General features: G+C 52.2%; 1 protein-coding gene across 1 annotated transcript; it reads right to left on the bottom strand.

Moving 5' to 3' along the window:
* Positions 1-6,393: 6,393 nt before the first annotated feature.
* On the bottom strand, positions 6,394-16,931 carry RCN3 (reticulocalbin 3). The gene is made up of 7 exons (XM_037140902.2): positions 16,732-16,931; positions 16,050-16,297; positions 13,959-14,161; positions 12,744-12,916; positions 11,105-11,165; positions 7,182-7,381; positions 6,394-6,962 (listed from the first exon to the last, which is right to left on the bottom strand). The coding sequence occupies exons 2-7, from the start codon at positions 16,289-16,291 to the stop codon at positions 6,855-6,857; spliced, it is 987 nt and encodes a 328-aa protein (XP_036996797.2). The 5' UTR covers positions 16,292-16,297; positions 16,732-16,931; the 3' UTR covers positions 6,394-6,854.
* Positions 16,932-17,169: the final 238 nt, after the last annotated feature.

The raw sequence follows: 17,169 nt of genomic DNA, 5'->3' as shown, positions 1-17,169 counted from the left end.
CGGAGGCAGCACTTGAAGACCTTGGCAATGACTGCTCTGGCCCCGGTGGCTCAGCTGGTTGGAGCATCGTCCTGTGGACAAATGGTCACGGGTTTGATTCCAGTCAGGACATGTGCCCAGGCTGTGGCTTCGATCCCTGGTTGGGGTGCCTATGAAAAAGCAGACAATCGCCGTTCCTCTCACACATCAATGTTTCTCTCTTTCTCCCCCCTTCCTCTCTCTCGAAAAGGCGCTGAAAAAAGTCCTCGGGTGAGGATAAAAAAAAAGAAAGAAAGACAAAAGACCCTTGCAATTACTTGTTAAGGCTTTTAAATTGGGAGATTAATTCTGGAAAAAGGAAAACCATAGGAACAGGGAACAAATCCTTGGTTGCCAGGAGAGGAGAGGGATTTGACTTCAGAGGGTGGGTTTGCATGAGAGTCTGGGGGGCTGACGGAACTGTTCTGTATCTTTTTAAATATTTTGTTTATTTTTACAGAGAGGGAGAGAAACATCGATGAGTGGTTGCCTCTCGCGCGCCCCCTACTGGGGACCTGGCGCACAACCCAGGCGTGTGCACTGACTGGAAATCAAACCAGCGAACCTCTGGTTCGCAGGCCGGTGCTCAATCCACTGAGCCACACCAGCCAGGGCTGTATCTTAATTGTGGTGGTTACATGACATGCTAGCACCTTCCATGCAGCATCACTTGTAAAAGACAAGAAACAACTGGAATTTGGTCAGGAAAGAACAGGTTAAATGATCTCGGTGAGAATAAAGCAGCTGTTAAAAAAAGACAAAGGAAATGGAGACAGCCTTTATGGACTGAAGTGAAACAGTCTTCAGAATATATATTCTTTATTTCCTCTATGAAAAAAGTAAATTTAGCCCTGGCTGGTGTGGGTCATTGGGTTGAGCCCCTGCCTGCAAACCAAAGGGTCACCAAATTGATTCCCAGTCTAGGGCACATGCCTGGGTTTCAGGCCAGGTCCCTGGGAATGGGTGCACGAGAGGCAACCACACACTGATGTTTCTCTCTCTTTCTCCCTTCCCCTCCCTAAGAAATAAATAAAATCTTTTTTTAAAAAGTGAATTTAAGGTTGGAGGATGCTGCCCTGGCCGGGTGCCCAGTTGGTTGAAGTGTCATGCCGTACACCAAAAGGTTGTGGGTTCAACTACCGGTCAGGGCACACGCCCAGGCTGGGTTCAAGTTCGATTTCTGGCCGGGGTGGGCACAGGAGGCAGCCAATCGATGTTTCTCTCTCACATGGATGTATCTCTCTCCTTCCCCTGTCTGTGAAATCAATAAACATATCCTCAGGTGGGGATTTTTTTTTAAATAATAAAATCAAAGAATTTTATCTCAAAAAAAAGTCTTTTTAAGAAAAACAAGACCTGGCTGGTGTAGCTCAGTGGATTGAGCGCGGGCCTGGGAACCAAGCAACCACGGTTCGATTCCCAGTCAGGGCACATGCCTGGGTTGCAGGCCAGTTCTCTCCCTCTCTCCTTCTTTTCCCCTCTAAAAATAAATAAATAAAATCTTTAAAGAAAAAAAGAAAAACAAGGAAGCCCTGACTGGCTGGTTTAATGGGTTGGCTGTCATCCCATGAACCAAAAGGTTGCCAGTTTGATTCCCAGTCAGGGCACATGGGAGCACATGAGAGGCGACCACTCACAATGATGTTTCCTTCTCTTCTCTCTCTAAAAATAAGTAAATAAAATCTTTTTTAAAATACAAAACCTCTTTGGGAAGTTATTATTTTTTATAAGATTTTATTTATCTTTAGAGGGGAAGGGAAGGAGAGAAGGAGAGAAACATTGGTGTATGGTTGCCTCTCATGGGTCCCCCACTGGGAACTGGCCTGCAACCCAGACATGTACCCTGACTGGGAATCGAACCACAATCTTTTGGTCCGCAGGCCGGGGCTCAATCCACTGAGCTACACCAGCCAGGGCTGAAAATTATTATTTTAAAAAAAAGAGAAAAGGTACAAATATTTTTAGGCATCTGCTATCATCTATTTTTTTAAATATTTTATTTACTTTTTTAGAGAGAGGGAAAGGGAGTAAGAGGGAGAGAAACGTCAATATGCAAGAAACACATCAATCGGCTGCCTCTCACATAGCCCAACTGGGAACCTGGCTGGAAGCCAAGGCATGTACCGTGACTGGGAATCGAACCAGCAACCTTCTGATCCCAGGCCAGCACTCAATCTACCAAGTCACAGCAGCCAGGGCTGCTATCATAACTATTAAAAGAAGAAGAATTGGAGTATATTCACTCAAATCTCTGTAAATTCTTTCTAGAATGAAACACTGGCCATGTGTCAACTTCGTGAAAAGAAGACTTCATTTTTAAACATTTTATTTTTGATTTCCAGAGAGGGGAAGGGAGGGAGAAAGAGAGGGTCAGAAAGATCATGTCCCAAGGGACTGAACCTGCAACCCATGTGGCCTTTTGGTTTGTGGGACAATGCCCAATGAACTGAGTCACACCAGCTGGGGCGGAAGACCTCATTTTTAGGTCTTGGTCTTAGACCTCATTTCTAGACCTCAAATGAGGTCTAGACCTCATTTTTAGACCTCATATAGCTTCTTGTATATTTAGAATTTCATATTCCGTGAGTATACTTGGCCAGAGTTTTAAAAGAACCAAATCATGCTAAAGATTTTAAAAAATACCTCTGGGGAGAACCCCTAAGAGTGATGAGGTGCAGGGCAGCTTGCCTTAAAAAGTTGTTCTGTACAAGTAACTTGTCACCATGTGTGGATATTTTAACGTTTTAAAAAGTCTACAAAAGTCTACAAATTTGCCCTACTTCTCCATAAACCAATTCACCCCCTGCAGCCACTAGGGGACAGTATGTGACCATAATGAAAAGTTTGGAATCCACACATTTGGATTCAAATTCCAACCTTCCCCAAGGTTAACAGTCACAAATTCTGGATAAATCACAAAACAGTTAACAGCACCAGAAATTGACCAGAAACAGGCAGAAACGGGATGGGAACTGAAATTCAGAAAAAGGCAAGGCAGGAGGTGAGTTTCTCCTTTGTACACCTCTCAGCCCGAGGCAGGCTGAACCGTGAGAGAGAGCTGAACCTTGCGGGAGAAAAGTCCACAGGCTTCCTCGGTTGAAGCCCCCCAGCAACAGGAGAGCGAGGGATAAATCTGGAAAAGAGAAGGTTTATCCCAAATATTTTATGGAAACGCTGCTCAAATATCTGCCCTGAACCAGACGCAGTGGGTACAGTTCAGGAAGTCCAACCAAACCTCAAGACAGTGAGCTGAAGCGTATGTTAAAATTTCACAAAAGAAGACCCTGGCTGGTGTAGCTCAGTGGATTGAGCACGGGCCTGCGAACCAATCGCGGTTCGATTCCCAGTCAGGGCACATGCCGGGGTTGCAGGCAGGTTCCCTGCAGGCCAGTTCCTAGCAGGGGATGCACGAAAGGCAACCATACATTGATGTTTCTCTCCCTCTCTCCTTCCCTTCCCCTCTAAAGATAAATAAATAAAATCTTTAAAAAAAAAATTTCACAAAAGAGAGAGAGATTACAGTTTCAGTCCAGCCAAAAGAATTGTATGTTTATATTCTAGAGGCAAAAAAAAAAAAAAACAACAACCCTGGAATGTGAAAGTAAAAAACAATTATATTTACAACAACATAAACATACTTAGAGATAAATTTAACAAAAGATAGCCCTGGCTGGTGTGGCTCAGTGGACTGAGCATGGGCTTCAAACCAAAGGCTCCCTGGTTCAATTCCCAGTCAGGACACATGCCTGGGTTACAGGCCAGGTCCCCAGAAGAGGACACATGAGAGGCAACCACGCATTGATGTTTCTCTCTTTCTCCCTCCCTTCCCCTCTCTCTAAAAATACATAAATGCAATCTTAAAAGATATATGGCCTTCACCCAGAAATCTACAAAACATCCCTGAAAACCTACAAAACAATACTTAAATCAATGGGAAGATATACTATGTTCATGGATTGGGAGACTTAATATTAAGATGTGGGGTCTCCCATCCAAGTACTAACCAGGCCTGACCCTGCTTAGCTTCCGAGATCAGACGAAATCAGGCATGTTCAGGGTGGTGTGGCCATAGAAAAGTTCTTGGTTCTCTAGACATGGGTCTAGAGCAACCGTGTTCAACCTTTTTCATCTCGTGGCACACAGAAACTAATTCCTAAAATCCTAGGGAACACCAAAAATATATTATTTTTTGCTGATCTGACTAAAAAAATAGGTATAACGTGGATTCATTCACACCAAGTTGCAATTGTTGTTGGCCGTTGTCATTTGAATTTGACAACCTAAGAGAAAAAGAGGTCAAGGCCCTTAATAGTCACTTATTTCGCGTTTCAAAAATCCTTGTGACCTGGCTGGTGTAGCTCAGCGGATTGAGCGCGGGCCTTCAAACCAGACGATCGCAGTTCGATTCCCAGTCAGGGCACATGCCTGGGTTGCAGGCCTGTTCCCAGCAGGGGACACGTGAGAGGCAACCATATATTGATATTTCTCTCCCTCTCTCCTTCCCCTCTAAAAAGAAAAGTGAATAAAATCTTTTAAAAAAATCCTTGTGATGCATCGGTTGAAAATCACTGACCTGTAGGTTTACAGCCTCATCCTATGATATTTCCAATCTGTTTCCTTCCCAGAAGGAAAAGAAAACATCATCAAATATGGGGGCATCTATGACTTAGCATAGAAAGGCGATTTCTTTTTTATCTTTTTGTTGCTTGGGATGTTTTCTGTGAGCTTTATTTTAAAGAGCAATTTTAGGGTTACAGAAAAATTAGTTAAAAGCACGGAGAGTTCCCATGTACCCCTCTCCACCCCACTGCCCCTATTAACAGGTGCTTTGCTATAATTGGTAAGCCAATATTAATACAGTATTTTTTTTTCATTTATTTTCAGACAGAGGGCAAGGGAGGGAGGAGAGGGAGAGAAACATCAATGTGTGGTTGCCTCTCACGTGGCCTCCACTGGGGGCCTGTGCCCGGACTGGGAATCGAACCTGTGACCCTTTGGTTCACAGCCCGTGCTCAATCCACAGAGCCACACCAGCCAGGGCTTATTACAGTATTATTGACTATAAGTGCATACATATTAAGGGTTCAGTCTTCGTTTGGTACATTCTACAGGTTTTGACAAATGTGAAATGACAAAGCATCATATGGAATCCTTTTACAGTCCTAAAAATCAGGGTTTTTTTTAAAGCAAACCTGGAAGTACAGCATGCATATAAGCGGACACATCACAGGCAGCTGGGTGAATTTTTACACCCTCGGGGAAGCTCCCAGCTTGAGCACAGCCGCCCAGAACCTGAGGGAGGTCCGCTATCCTCCTCCAAAACGGGAGCTCCAGCCTGACTTCCCTCCCTGGCTTCGTTTTGCCTGTTCTTGAATTTCCTGTCAATGGAATCATGCGATGTACCATCTGTTCGTCCAGCTCCTTTCTGCTCAGTGTAACCTTTGTGGCAGTCCTCTGTGCCGGTGGGGGGGCCTTGAGACACCCCCCTCCTCCTTCCCGGCCTTTTCCCTGGCCGAGGCCCCACCATGCACTTACCCCTTTGGTGGGAGGATGAGTAGGTGGACTGTTTCCAGTGTAGCGTAGCGCTATTATGATTAAAGTTGCTTTGACAAACTCTATTTTGGTGACTTTCTTTCCATTCGGGAGCTACCAGGAGTGGAATCAGTGGGACCAACTACGGAGAATTTAACCGGTGGGGGGAGAAGGCAGTGGCTCACGGGACTGGAGGAGGAATACACGCCTGTCTGGCCTCTTCCTTTGCCGCTGCCTCAACCCTGGGGCAGTAGAGACTGTCATCATAACCTGAGGCAGTTCACATCCTCCCTCTGCTCAGGACCCTCCAGGGGCCCGCAGCTCCGTGAGAGTAAACCCTGCTCCATTATCTCTGGGTTTCTGTTCCCCTTTACCTTGTCTCATCAGGAACCACGATGACCTAATTCTGGTTCCCTCTGGACCCTGGTGTCCCACCCGTCCCCTCCCTCAGTGCACTCCAGCCACACTGACCTCCTTTCCTTTCGGATCCTCACACCAGGCCCACGCCCAGGGCCTCAGGGCCTTTGCACCTGCTGTTCCCTCTGCCTGGACCACTCTCCCCCCCAGGGCTCACTAAAGCGTGGCCATCACTTGCTCTACAGAAGGCAGGGCTCTCTGGCTTGTGCACTGCTGGGGCCAGGCTGCTAGTTCCATTTTTCACCCCCAGGAACACCCTCAAATGCTGTCAACATCCAGAACGCCCTTTTCAAATGCCCAGTCCCCTCCTTCAGCCCGCAGTCCCCCGACTCGCAGCCTGCTCCTCTCCCAGCCACAGCCCCCAGTTCCTCCCCCAGGCTCCCGTCAGGCACACCCCCCCTCAGAGAGACACAGAGGAGGCCCCAGCACCGGATTTTATTGCCTCCCTGGCAGAGAGGAGGCGTCCTGAAACAGTGCCTGTGGGCAAGTGTGGGCGGGGAGCGTTTCCTGTCTGTGGTGTGAGGCTCAGATTTGGAGCTGCTGCGGGGTTGGGGAGGCTCTTGGAGGCTGAGCTTGATGTGGGAAGCCATGGGCTGGGCTGGGCTGGGAGGTTCTGCCAGTGAGGAATGGGTGGTCCCTCACTCTTTAGGCCTGTGAGAGCCCCTGGGTGGGGTGGGGTGGGGAGGGGTGGGGAGGGCCGAGAGGGGCTGAGGAAATCTCACAGAGAGAACTTGACCAGGTGGGTCCAAGACAGCCCAGGGGCAGAGGGACAGCCCAGGCTGTGTCCATGTCCTGCAGGGCCGGACACGGAGGGGGGACCCAGGCACGGGGGCCCCCTCGTCAGGTCACCCCATGGGACCGCGAGGCCGTGGTGGGCGCGGGGAGGCTCAGAGCTCGTCGTGGTGACGCGTCAGGTCCTCGCCGTAGTTGGTGGCCTGGCTGCCCACGAACATGTTCCAGTTGCCGAGGATCTCAGCTTTACTCAGACGCCCGTCCTGGACAGGTCGGAGGGCAGCAGGGACACCTCAGTCCCCTGCGTGCACAACCCATCTCTGACCCGATGCATGGCTCTCCAGATCTCTGTCCCTCTCTCTGGGTCCCTGTCTCCAGCCAAACAGGGACCCCCAGGGCTCCAGGCCTAGCTCTGGTCACTTGTGCCCACCAGGCCGCACCCCCACCCTCCCCCACCCCCACCCCCGCGCCCCCAGCAGCACCTTGTCTGTGTCACTCTCGTGCAGCAAGTGGTTGGCCTCCACCAGCGGCTGGTCCTGGGCCGGGGGCAGCACCCAGTGGCCCACCTCCTTGCCGTCCAGATGGCCGTCCTTGTTCAGGTCCCGGAAGTCCCGGAACTGGTCCCGCTCCGTCTGCACCCAGGCGGGCTCCGCCTCCCCCGGCTCCGCTGAGTACAAGTCCGCTGGGTCAGGGAGAGAGGGCGACTCAGGGCCGGTGCCCGGGCCGCGGGGCCAACCTGGGCTCCAGTCCCAGCTCTGACGCACCCTGATCGAGGGACCCCAGCCATCCCCTCCTCTCTCTTCAGCCTCAGTTTCTTGTGCTTAAAATGGGATGGATAACAACGCCCGATTTACAGGTGTTGAAATTGACTACACGTGAAATTGACTTGATCCACCGGTTCACTGATGGGCTGAACAGTCAATCAGGTTGATTGATAACCACATGAAATACTGTGTGCATTTGTGTGGTCCAGTGCCTGGCACATAGTAGGTGCTTCATATGAAGGAAGGACGAGGTGAAGATGTTTCTGGAGAGATGACAGGAGATACTATACAGCTCACCCCACTCTAAGAACCTCCCTGGAGATTTGCCGGAGTCTCTCTTTTGTTCCGATTATTTGTGTTGTTTGTTTGTTTTGTATTAAAAGGAATTCCTTTTTTGTTTTAAGATTTTATTTACTTCATTTTTATTTTATGTATCTATATTTATATATATTTTAAAAGATTTTATTTATTTATCTTTAGAGGGGAAGGGAAGGAGAGAAAGAGAGAAATATCAATGTGTGGTTGCTTCTCGTGCATCCCCTGCTGGGAACTGGCCTGCAACCCAGGCATGTGCCCTGACTGGGAATCGAACCGGCGACCTCTCAGTTCACAGGCCGGTGCTCAGTCCTCCGAGCCACACCAGCCAGGGCTGTTCCAATAATTTGTAAATGTTTACAAAACTCTTCATCCCCAGGACTGCCTTGGGGATGGATTACTTCACAAATGGATTTCCCAGACATTTCAACCTGACAAGCCCTTCATACCAGACACGAAGACACAATAATTAGCATGGAAAGCCTGCCTCCCCATGGGACCAGGCCGGGGAGCTGTCTGAGAATGTCATCCAGGACACAGCAGGCTGCCCGCCCGGGCCCAGGGCCAGCAGCCACAGGGCTCCTCCCTTTTCTTAATGGTCCTAAGTCATCATTTCTTCCACGAAATGGCCATGATAAATGGGACTTGGGTGTTTTCATTTTGTGTTAACAGTCACACAACATAAAACTCACCATTAGAACAGTTAGTACATCTCCCAACGTTATGTAACCAGACAGGATAGTGAGAAGCTAGGGAAAGTCCTTGGCACGTAGAACAGGGAAATGGACACAGAGCTGAACACAGTGGCGGAGCGATTGACAGCCAGATGCAGGAAAGTCACCTCCCCGGAGATAACATCTAAGCCTCAGCTGTATCGCAGCTGCAGGCCCCAAAAAGCAGCAAAACCAGACAGGCCTCTCGCCAGGACCAACTGCGCTGAAAAGGACCCCTTGCCCTGCCCTGGCGCTGACCGGAGACTAGGACCCTAAAAACTGATGAATATTCTACTGAAACCCTTCTCTGAGACCTCCCTTAAGATTCCGCCTGCAAGAGAGAGAGAAACTCAAGGCAAATGACCCAGAGCATGGGCTCTCTCTCTGGGGAGCAGCCCACGCCGTTCCCTTCTCTGCTCCTTTCTCCACAAACATCTCCTAAACTCTAAGGGACCCCGAGGCTTCCAACCAGGGGAGCCGTGGGCAGTGGCAGCTGGACCCAGGTTAATCCCCTGCACCGGTGCCCAAGGCCCCCTTTTCTCTGACTTCCCAGTGAACTAAGGCAGCCCCGCCTGGGCTCTCCCGTTCCTTCTCCTATGCTAAGCCCTTCCCTGTTTCACTGTCTCCAACTTTAATAAATGTGGCCTCATAGTCACCTGGACTGGTGCTGGGAAATCTTCCCTGCTGAAGTCACGAACCTGCACCTGCACACTGCGGACTGGCTGGGGACAGGCCCCCTGTCTGGCGACACAGCCTCCCCCGTCAAGGGCACTTCTCTCCCACTAGGCAGTCACTCCCTAGCCCTCCTCTGTCGTGCCCTTGGCAACTGTTACTTTCCTTCTCAGTGCGTTTTCCTATTCTGTAGACGTCATTTAAATAGAGCAAAACAATGTTGCAGTCTTCCACTTAGCACAGTATTTTTAAGGTTTCTCCCACGTTGTAGGATGGGTCAGCACTTCATTCCTTTCCACGGCCAAAATATATTCTATTGCCTGGGTCTTCCCCTTTTGTTTACCCATGCATCCGTGGTTGGGGATTTGTGTTGACAATTCGCGGGCATACATGGGGGATGCTCTAGGACCTCCATTTATAGATGGGGAAATTGAGGCTCAGAGACAGTGAGGGACTCATTTCCCGTCATATGGCCGGGAGGTGGGAGGTAGGTACCTGGCAGGCTGGCTCTGGAGCCTGCACCTGTAAACAGAGAGCACCCTTATCTCTCCCATCTCCCCTGACACACACCCCGCAGCCTGGGTCAGGGCCTGCAATGCCCGCCCCCCCCCCGCCCCCTCTTTCATGCCCTTCCCCCCACCATTCAACAGGGCAAAGTTACATTTCTTTGGAAGATCCTGGGGTTCTGCCCGTGTCTTTGTCCCCAGAGTCCCTCAGGGACCCCCACGGCTAGGTGTCAGGGCAGAATCCTGGGGTCCGCCTGCCGGGACTCAAGTCCCGCTCCGCCTGAGCAGCAGGGGACCTCAGCCAGCGTTGTCCCCTCTGGGCCTCAGCTTCCTCATCCATAAAGTGGGGTGACGGCACCAACCCACAGGGCCGCTGTAAGGGCCAGTGAATTTATTTCCAAGATGGGACCACAGTCACTGCAGCCTCGGGGTCAGCTACTGTTCGGGTCCAGCTGTGATGCTTGCCAAAAAATAAACGCTTAAATAAAAATGTCCCGCCTGCGGGTTTGTTGCATGAAAACATTCTACAGGAAAGTGTGTTCAAACCTCCAACAGTCCCTAATGTAACAGCTTTCCCCTCAACTAGTGTCTTTGGCCCCTGAGGGCAAGGACAGAGGCAGGGCCACTAGGCTGTTTGGAGGTGTCATAGGGTTTCCCCAACAGCCCAAGTCACTGACACTTTGCTGTGTAAGTGCAGGTTCAGGACAAGCTTCCCGCCCCCGTAAATGCAGCCCCTGAGCCCTAACTGTGTACATACTTCAGACCCTCCCGAAAGGGACCTGGTCTGTGACAGTCGGGGCTGTGTCCCCAACCACTCGCGTGCTCAGTAAGTGCTTTTTTGTCCTGGCACACAGTGGGTGCTTGATAAATGCTTCTTCGGTCTGATATACAGAAGGTATTCAATAAATGTACCCTGGGCCCAGCCCACAGTACGAGTTTCATAAAGATTTGTTGGGTCTGGCTGATGTGGCTCAGTGGATTGAGCACCAGCCTGCAAACCGAAAGGTCACTCGTTCGATTCCTAATCAGGGCACAGGCCTGGGCTGCAGGCTAGGTCCCCTGTTGGGGACTTGGGAGAGGCAACCAATCAATGTCTCTCTCACACATTGATGTTTCTCTCCTTTTCCTTCCCTCACCATCTCTCTAAAAATAAATAAGTAAATAAATAAAATCTAAAAGAAAAAAAAAACCCAACAGTTTGCTGGGCCTGATACACAGCGGATGATGGATAGAGAAAGATTTGGGAGTTTGGCACACAGTAGATGCTCAATAAATGTTTGGTGGGTACATGAACTCGAGCAGCACCCAGCACCCCCCCCTCCCCATGCTCCCAGCCCCTCCACATCAGGGGGCCTTTGCTTTGTGCTGCATTGGGCTGCCACCCAGGCCCAGGAGGGGACAGGCGCCCTCGGGGAGGCGCCCGGGTCCCACTCACCAATGTACTCTTCCACTTGGATGTAGCCGTCCTTGTTCTTGTCCAGGTCCTCCAGGGTTTCCTGGGGAGAAGGAGGAAGTAGGGCTGGTTCCCAAGGGGAGATGGGTCCCCTGGGGTCGGAGCATGAGGTTCCCTCAGGGCATCTCATTCTGGGGTGGTTGTGCGACCTCACGTTGGAGCGGTCTCAAGAGGGCATAACTGTCCCCAGGGGCATGTGGGAAATGTGGGGGCTTTCTGCAGTGCCAGAAAGATGCAGAATTCTGCACTTAATGGGCGGGGCCACGGAACCCAGGTGTCCCGACGCACAGGTTGGTTAACACAAGGAGAAGTGACCTTCGTCCCTAACCACTTCCTCATGGCCCAGCCCACATTCCGGAGGGTGGAAGCCTCTTCTCCTTTAAAAGGCAGACACCAGAGAGGCTGACTCCGAGCTGACAGATAAATTACGGGATCTCCATTTCCTTCAACTGTCAGGAGAACAACAAATAGCTCTTCAGTACAAGTCTGTCCCCCACCCTGTTGGCAGCATACGTAGAGTACAGGAGGCTGAGTTACTTCAATATCAGAAAAATGACATTTTAGTAAGAGTATGTCCCCGGTATTGTGTGGGATAGACTTCCACTAATCCCAAATATGTTGTGAGATATACTAAGAAAATAATTTGCTGTTACAAATTCCAGTACAATTGGATGCCCTCTGTGATTTGCTACATCTGATGACTTCACAAGACTTACATATTAAAATTCCTGTCATTTGCCCTGGCTGGTGTGGCTCAGTGGATTGAGTACTGGCCTGCAAAGCAAAGAGTGACAGGTTCGATTCCCAGTCAGGGCACATGCTTGGGTCGTGGGCCAGGTCCCCAGTAGGGGGCGCGTGAGAGGCAACCACATGTTGATGTTTCTCTCCCTCTCTTTCTCCCTCTCTTCCCTTCTCTCTAAAAATAAATAAAATAATAAGATCTTTTAAAAAATAAAGGAGGGACTAGGTCTTGCAGGTTGGGAAGTGTAAGGGGCTCGAGAAGCCTGGGTTAATAATGATCTCTCCTCTCTGATCCCCGTTAATCCAGCGATTCCTGTCCTGTAGCTGCATTGACATGTGTGTATAGAATGACATATGAGCATTTATACCCCAGGCCAGTTTTCCAGTTTTACGTGTATGAACTCATGTAGTCCCTCCCCATAACCACTCTCCAGTACCATCATTCTACAGATAAGGAAATTCAGGTCCAGAGAGGTTAAGTAACTTGCCTAAGGTCACACAGCCAGGAAGCAGCAGGGCTGGGATTTGAACCCAGGCCTTCTGGCCTTTGAGCCCATGATCCTAATGGCCCTGCCATAGACCCTCAAAGCAGCTTTAGAAATGGAGACACAAGAATGGGGTTACCTGTGGGTACCAGACTACAGGGGGCAGGATGGGACACAGGAGGAAAGAAGATGGTTCACCTTTCTGGCACCTTTTGGGGGTCTAACCACATCCATTGCTGAAGAGGTGGAAATGATACAAGTGGATATAAACCATTCCACTAATAATGACACGGGAGCGACAGGGTTGGGTGCGCTTGCAACCTGGGTTTCCTGGGGAAGGACCAGGTAACTGGAACTCCCGGGGTGAGTTCCGTGGAAGGCAGGCCCTCACTCACGGCCACCACGATGTCCCGCATGTGAGGGAACTCCTCCGGGTGCAGGAAGGCTGTCAGCTCCTCCCGTGTGGCCCGCAAGTCCCCATCCTGGTCAGCCGCCCGGAAACGCCGCTCGTCCCGGGCCAGCATCTTCTTGTAGGTCTCCGCGTCTTCCACGTCATGAAATTCTTCACCTAGGAAAGGAGGGAGCTCGGTGAGGTGTGCTTTCGTGGAGGTAACACCAGGCGTGTTGAAGAGAAAGACAAAGGGGTGCTGCTCGGGGCCTCAGGGCAGGAAGACCTCCCCTGGTTTAACTACACATAACACGTATCCGCTACTTTGTAATAAGAGCTTATTACAAGCCAGGCTCTCCACCTACACTGCACTGAACCCTCCTGAAAAGCAAGTGGAGTTCTTTCGTTTAGTCTCACTTCATGAATGAGAACCTGATTTCCAGAGAGAAATTAACTCGCTCAAGGTCTCGCGGCCAGGAATGATGGCCTTTGAGTTAACGCTGGCCAGTGGGGCCTCCACTCATGCTCTGGTGCAGTAGGTTATTCTTCTGGACAGAGGAGAGGGAAGGGCATTTTCAACAGAGGGAACAACATGTGCGGAGTGAGTTCAGGGAAACAGCAGAATATCCATTTGACTGGGGAAGAAAATGCAGAAAAAACGAAGCCGGGGGTTGGGCCAGGTGGGCCTGAGCAACCGGAACTTTGTCCTGGGGGCCCAGGGTAGTCATGAGGGGCTATGAGCAGCAGAGGATGGGAATAAGCTCTGGGTGTGCAACACCCCTTGGGGGATATTGGCTGGGAAAGGCAGGGCTGAAGGTACAGGAAGGAGAGAACCAGAGCTGTGGGGGCCCAGGGCTGGGGGGTGGGGACAGGGAGGAGGGAACCCAGAATGTGAGCAGGCAGAGTAAATGACATTGGGGTTCTCAGATGAAAGATCAGGGACATGGAAGGTAAATGTCCCTGGTCAAGGATCTGAAGTCCCCCGCCTGCCCCTTCCCCATCCCGGGGTTATAAAAGTTGTAGATGCCAGAACGAGAAGCCAGAAATCAGAGACTGGTGGTTTCAGGGTGATGAGGTTTTGAAGTGGGTAGACCCTGGCCAAGGATCAGAGGTCAGAGGTCAGGGATTCTGACAGTGAGCCGAAAGGTTCTCAGGACCAGGGGTCAGAAAGGTCAGGGTCAGTGTGTGTGTGAGGAACAGGGGTCAGGGTCTCGCCGCATACCAGGCGGGTAGTAGCCATAGGTGGCGTTGCGCAGCTCCTCCCAACCCACACGCCCGTCGCGGTCCGTGTCGTACGTGTCCCAGGCTGCGCTCACCGAGTCCTGGATGTGCCGTTGCTGTGTGTGTGCGATCCACGAGCGGAGCTCGGCCAGTGACACCCAGCCGTCCCCGTCCCCTGCCCGGTCCATGCGGTCCACTATGCGCCTGTGGGCCGGGGCGGGGCACACGTCAGCCTCAGGCCCCGCCCACCCCGGGATCCCGCCTTTGCCCAGGCTCCGCCCCCGAGCAGAGCCACGCCCCCACCTGCGGCACACCTCTTCTTAGAGAGCTAAAAATGCTGTCCAACAGCCGCCCGCAAACTGGAGGAGGCATAGGTCAGTCCCGAGACCGCGCCCACCTCAAGGTTCGGCTCCCAAAGGAGATCACACCATTCCGACACCCCAACGGGCCTACGGCGGGTGTAGTGGTCCACAACACCCCAGATGGGGGAAATCTGAAACCTGAAATCTGAAACCTGCGAAGGCCACGCCCTCCACTCTGGCTCCGCCCCTCAACCCTGCCTGCGTTCCGTCTCTCGCTGGTCCTTGGAGCTGGAGTAGAGACATGGAAAGGGGACACCCATTGCGCCCTTGGCCCGCAGCGCTCCCGTCCCAAGACTGCCTCTGAACTACACCTGCCATGGCCACACACCGCTTGCCGTCTCAGGCCCGGCCCCATGTCCCGCCCCAGTTTTAGAATCTCCCTTCTAACCCTCCTCTAACGCCTGCTGCTCTGGACGTGCTGGTCAACTTCGGGCCCCTCTCCTTCCAGCCCTGCTTCACGCAGCGTCCCCTACCTTTCCCCAGACGTTATCAGGTATGACCCGTAATGCCGCAGGTCAGGTGGCTTCTCTCAGGTCTCGCCTGTGGGCTCCCAGACCCCTTCCCGCTCCCCTGGCCACCGCCCGCCACTGGTTGAGGTCCTCGCCCAACTGCTAACAGAGCGCTCAAGGAGCCTTATCTGTCTGTCTCTAAGCCCTTGAGACCCACTCAAGGGTGGAATCTGAGCCAGCCCTACTGCTCCCTCCCCAGCCAGGTATCTGCTAGGATTGGCCTAGGACTCACTCTTTACCCAGAGGGTTTAAGTTGTTGCTAAGAGCTTGAGTTCAAATTCTGCACCCTCCTCCTACTGGCTGTGTGACTGTGGGCAAGTCACTTAACCCCTCGGTGCCTCAGTTCCCCACTGTAAAATGAAGATAAATAGTAGAGCGAGGTTGAGGGAAATAAATACATTAGAAAGCCTTGGGAAGCACTTAAAACAGTGACTGGCATCACAGTAAGTGCTGTGCCAAGTATGTTAGCCTTTGACTGCTTTTCCTCTCCCAGGCCTTCTTCTCCCAGCCCCATCCGGCCAGAGACCTGGCCACCACGGCTGTGTCCACCCATGTCTAGGCGCCATCATCTCCCATCTCCCGCCAGTGCAGTGACTTCCTCAGTGGGCTTCCTGCTTCTTGCTCTACATAGGTTGTTTCCCAAATGGCAACCAGAGGGATTCTGTTGAAATCCAACTCAGCTCACATCCTCTCTCTAAAGCCCTCATCTCACTCAGAGAAAAGCTTAAATCTTCCCTTGTGGCCCTGGCTGGGGTGGCTCAGTGGATGGAGTAAAGGCTGGGAACCAAAGAGTCACAGGTTCGATTCCCAGTCAGGGCGCATGCCTCGGTTGCAGGCCAGGTCCCCAGTAGGGGGTGCGTGGGAGGCAACCACACATTGATGTTTCTCTCCCTCTCTTTCTCCCTCCCTTCCCCTCTGCCTAAATACAAATACATAAAATCTTACAAAATCTTCACCTGTGGCCCCAAAGGCCCTGCACAGCCACTTAATTCCCTCTCTGCCACCACCTCCCCCTCCCATTGCTCATTGGGTTCTAGCCACGCGTGACTCGAACACACAGGCCTCGTCCTGCCTCAGGGCCTTTGCACTTATATTTCCCTCTGCCTGGCATGCCAATCCCACACATACTCACATGGCCCAAATAGTCTCACCAAAGCCCACCCCTGACCTCTCTGTTTTAAATTACAACCCTGAACCTTCCGGTCCCCATCTTTCTCTTACCCGAGACGGGCTTGGCTTTCCTCCGGGCTGAGTTGGTCGAATTCCTTGGCCACCTCTCGTCCCAGAAAAGCCTCATGATCGTACTGGAAGTTCCCGTGGGCATCATCATGAGGCGCCTCGCTCAGGGGAGCCTGCTGGTGCACCCTCCCCGAGCCATGCGGGCCAGCCTCAGGGGAAGGCTTCCCCGGGGCCCCCTGCCTGAGCAGCAAGAGCAGCAGCAGAAGTGATGGTCGCCACGTCATCAGTCCCTGGGAAGTGGCGGCTAGGAGTCAGGGGTCACAGGGAAAAGGACAGAGACCGAATGGGAGGGTGGGGGGAGGGGAGACGGAACAGGACAGCGAGATGGTAGCGGGCCACAAAGTTTTGGGCTCAAGACAGGCGGGAGTGGGAGGGGAGGGCTGGGTTCTTAGAAGGTAAAACCAGCTTTGGGGGACTGAATCTTTCTTTTGAGGGAGTTCCAGAGAGCTCCCAGAGCTGCAAGTGGGGGGACTTAAGCAGGAGACGTGGCGCACTTCCCACGCAAAGTGTGGGGCAGGGTCGTGGTTAACAAAAAAAATCATGCAAGGTCCCAGCCGTCGTTTCCAGCCTGGACTCTCCTCCTCGACCCGAGCGGACCCGAGCGGACCCGAGCGGACCTGAACCGTCCGACCTGGGCCGACCACCCACCCCCGCCTCCGTTTACCGGGTTATTCAGCCTTGCAGCGTTCTCCACGCTCTGCTCTGCGTTCTCCAAAAAGATGCCCAATTTGGCCCCTCTCCAGCCAGGCCCGCCTCCCGCACAGCGAGGCCCCGCCCCCTGACCAATGCGCTGAGGAGGACCCCCTACGGGGCGGGGCCGGAGACAGAGAGGCGGGCGGCGGACGCCCCTCGCCACGTCCACAAAGGACAGCTGGGCGCGCGAGGATCAGCCTCGCCCCTTCCCAGGCCCAGGCGCAGTGGGCGAAGCAGGAGTGACGCGGACGCGGCAAACTACAACTCCCAACAGGCTTCGGGGCGTCATACCCCACAACTTCCAGATTTTCTAACTCTAAAGCCTCATGGGAGATTTGTTTTTATCTTTTTCTTCTTTGTCAGCAAGGTTTAAAAAGGAAGGGAGCCCGGAGGCCGGAGGAGCCATCCC

The sequence above is a fragment of the Artibeus jamaicensis genome, unplaced genomic scaffold (genome assembly GCF_021234435.1).
Source record: "Artibeus jamaicensis isolate MK-2021 breed Jamaican fruit bat unplaced genomic scaffold, CSHL_Jam_final scaffold_804, whole genome shotgun sequence".
Lineage (NCBI taxonomy): Eukaryota > Metazoa > Chordata > Mammalia > Chiroptera > Phyllostomidae > Artibeus > Artibeus jamaicensis.
Note: the sequence above shows the minus strand (reverse complement) of the source record. Positions and strands in the feature narration are given on the sequence as shown.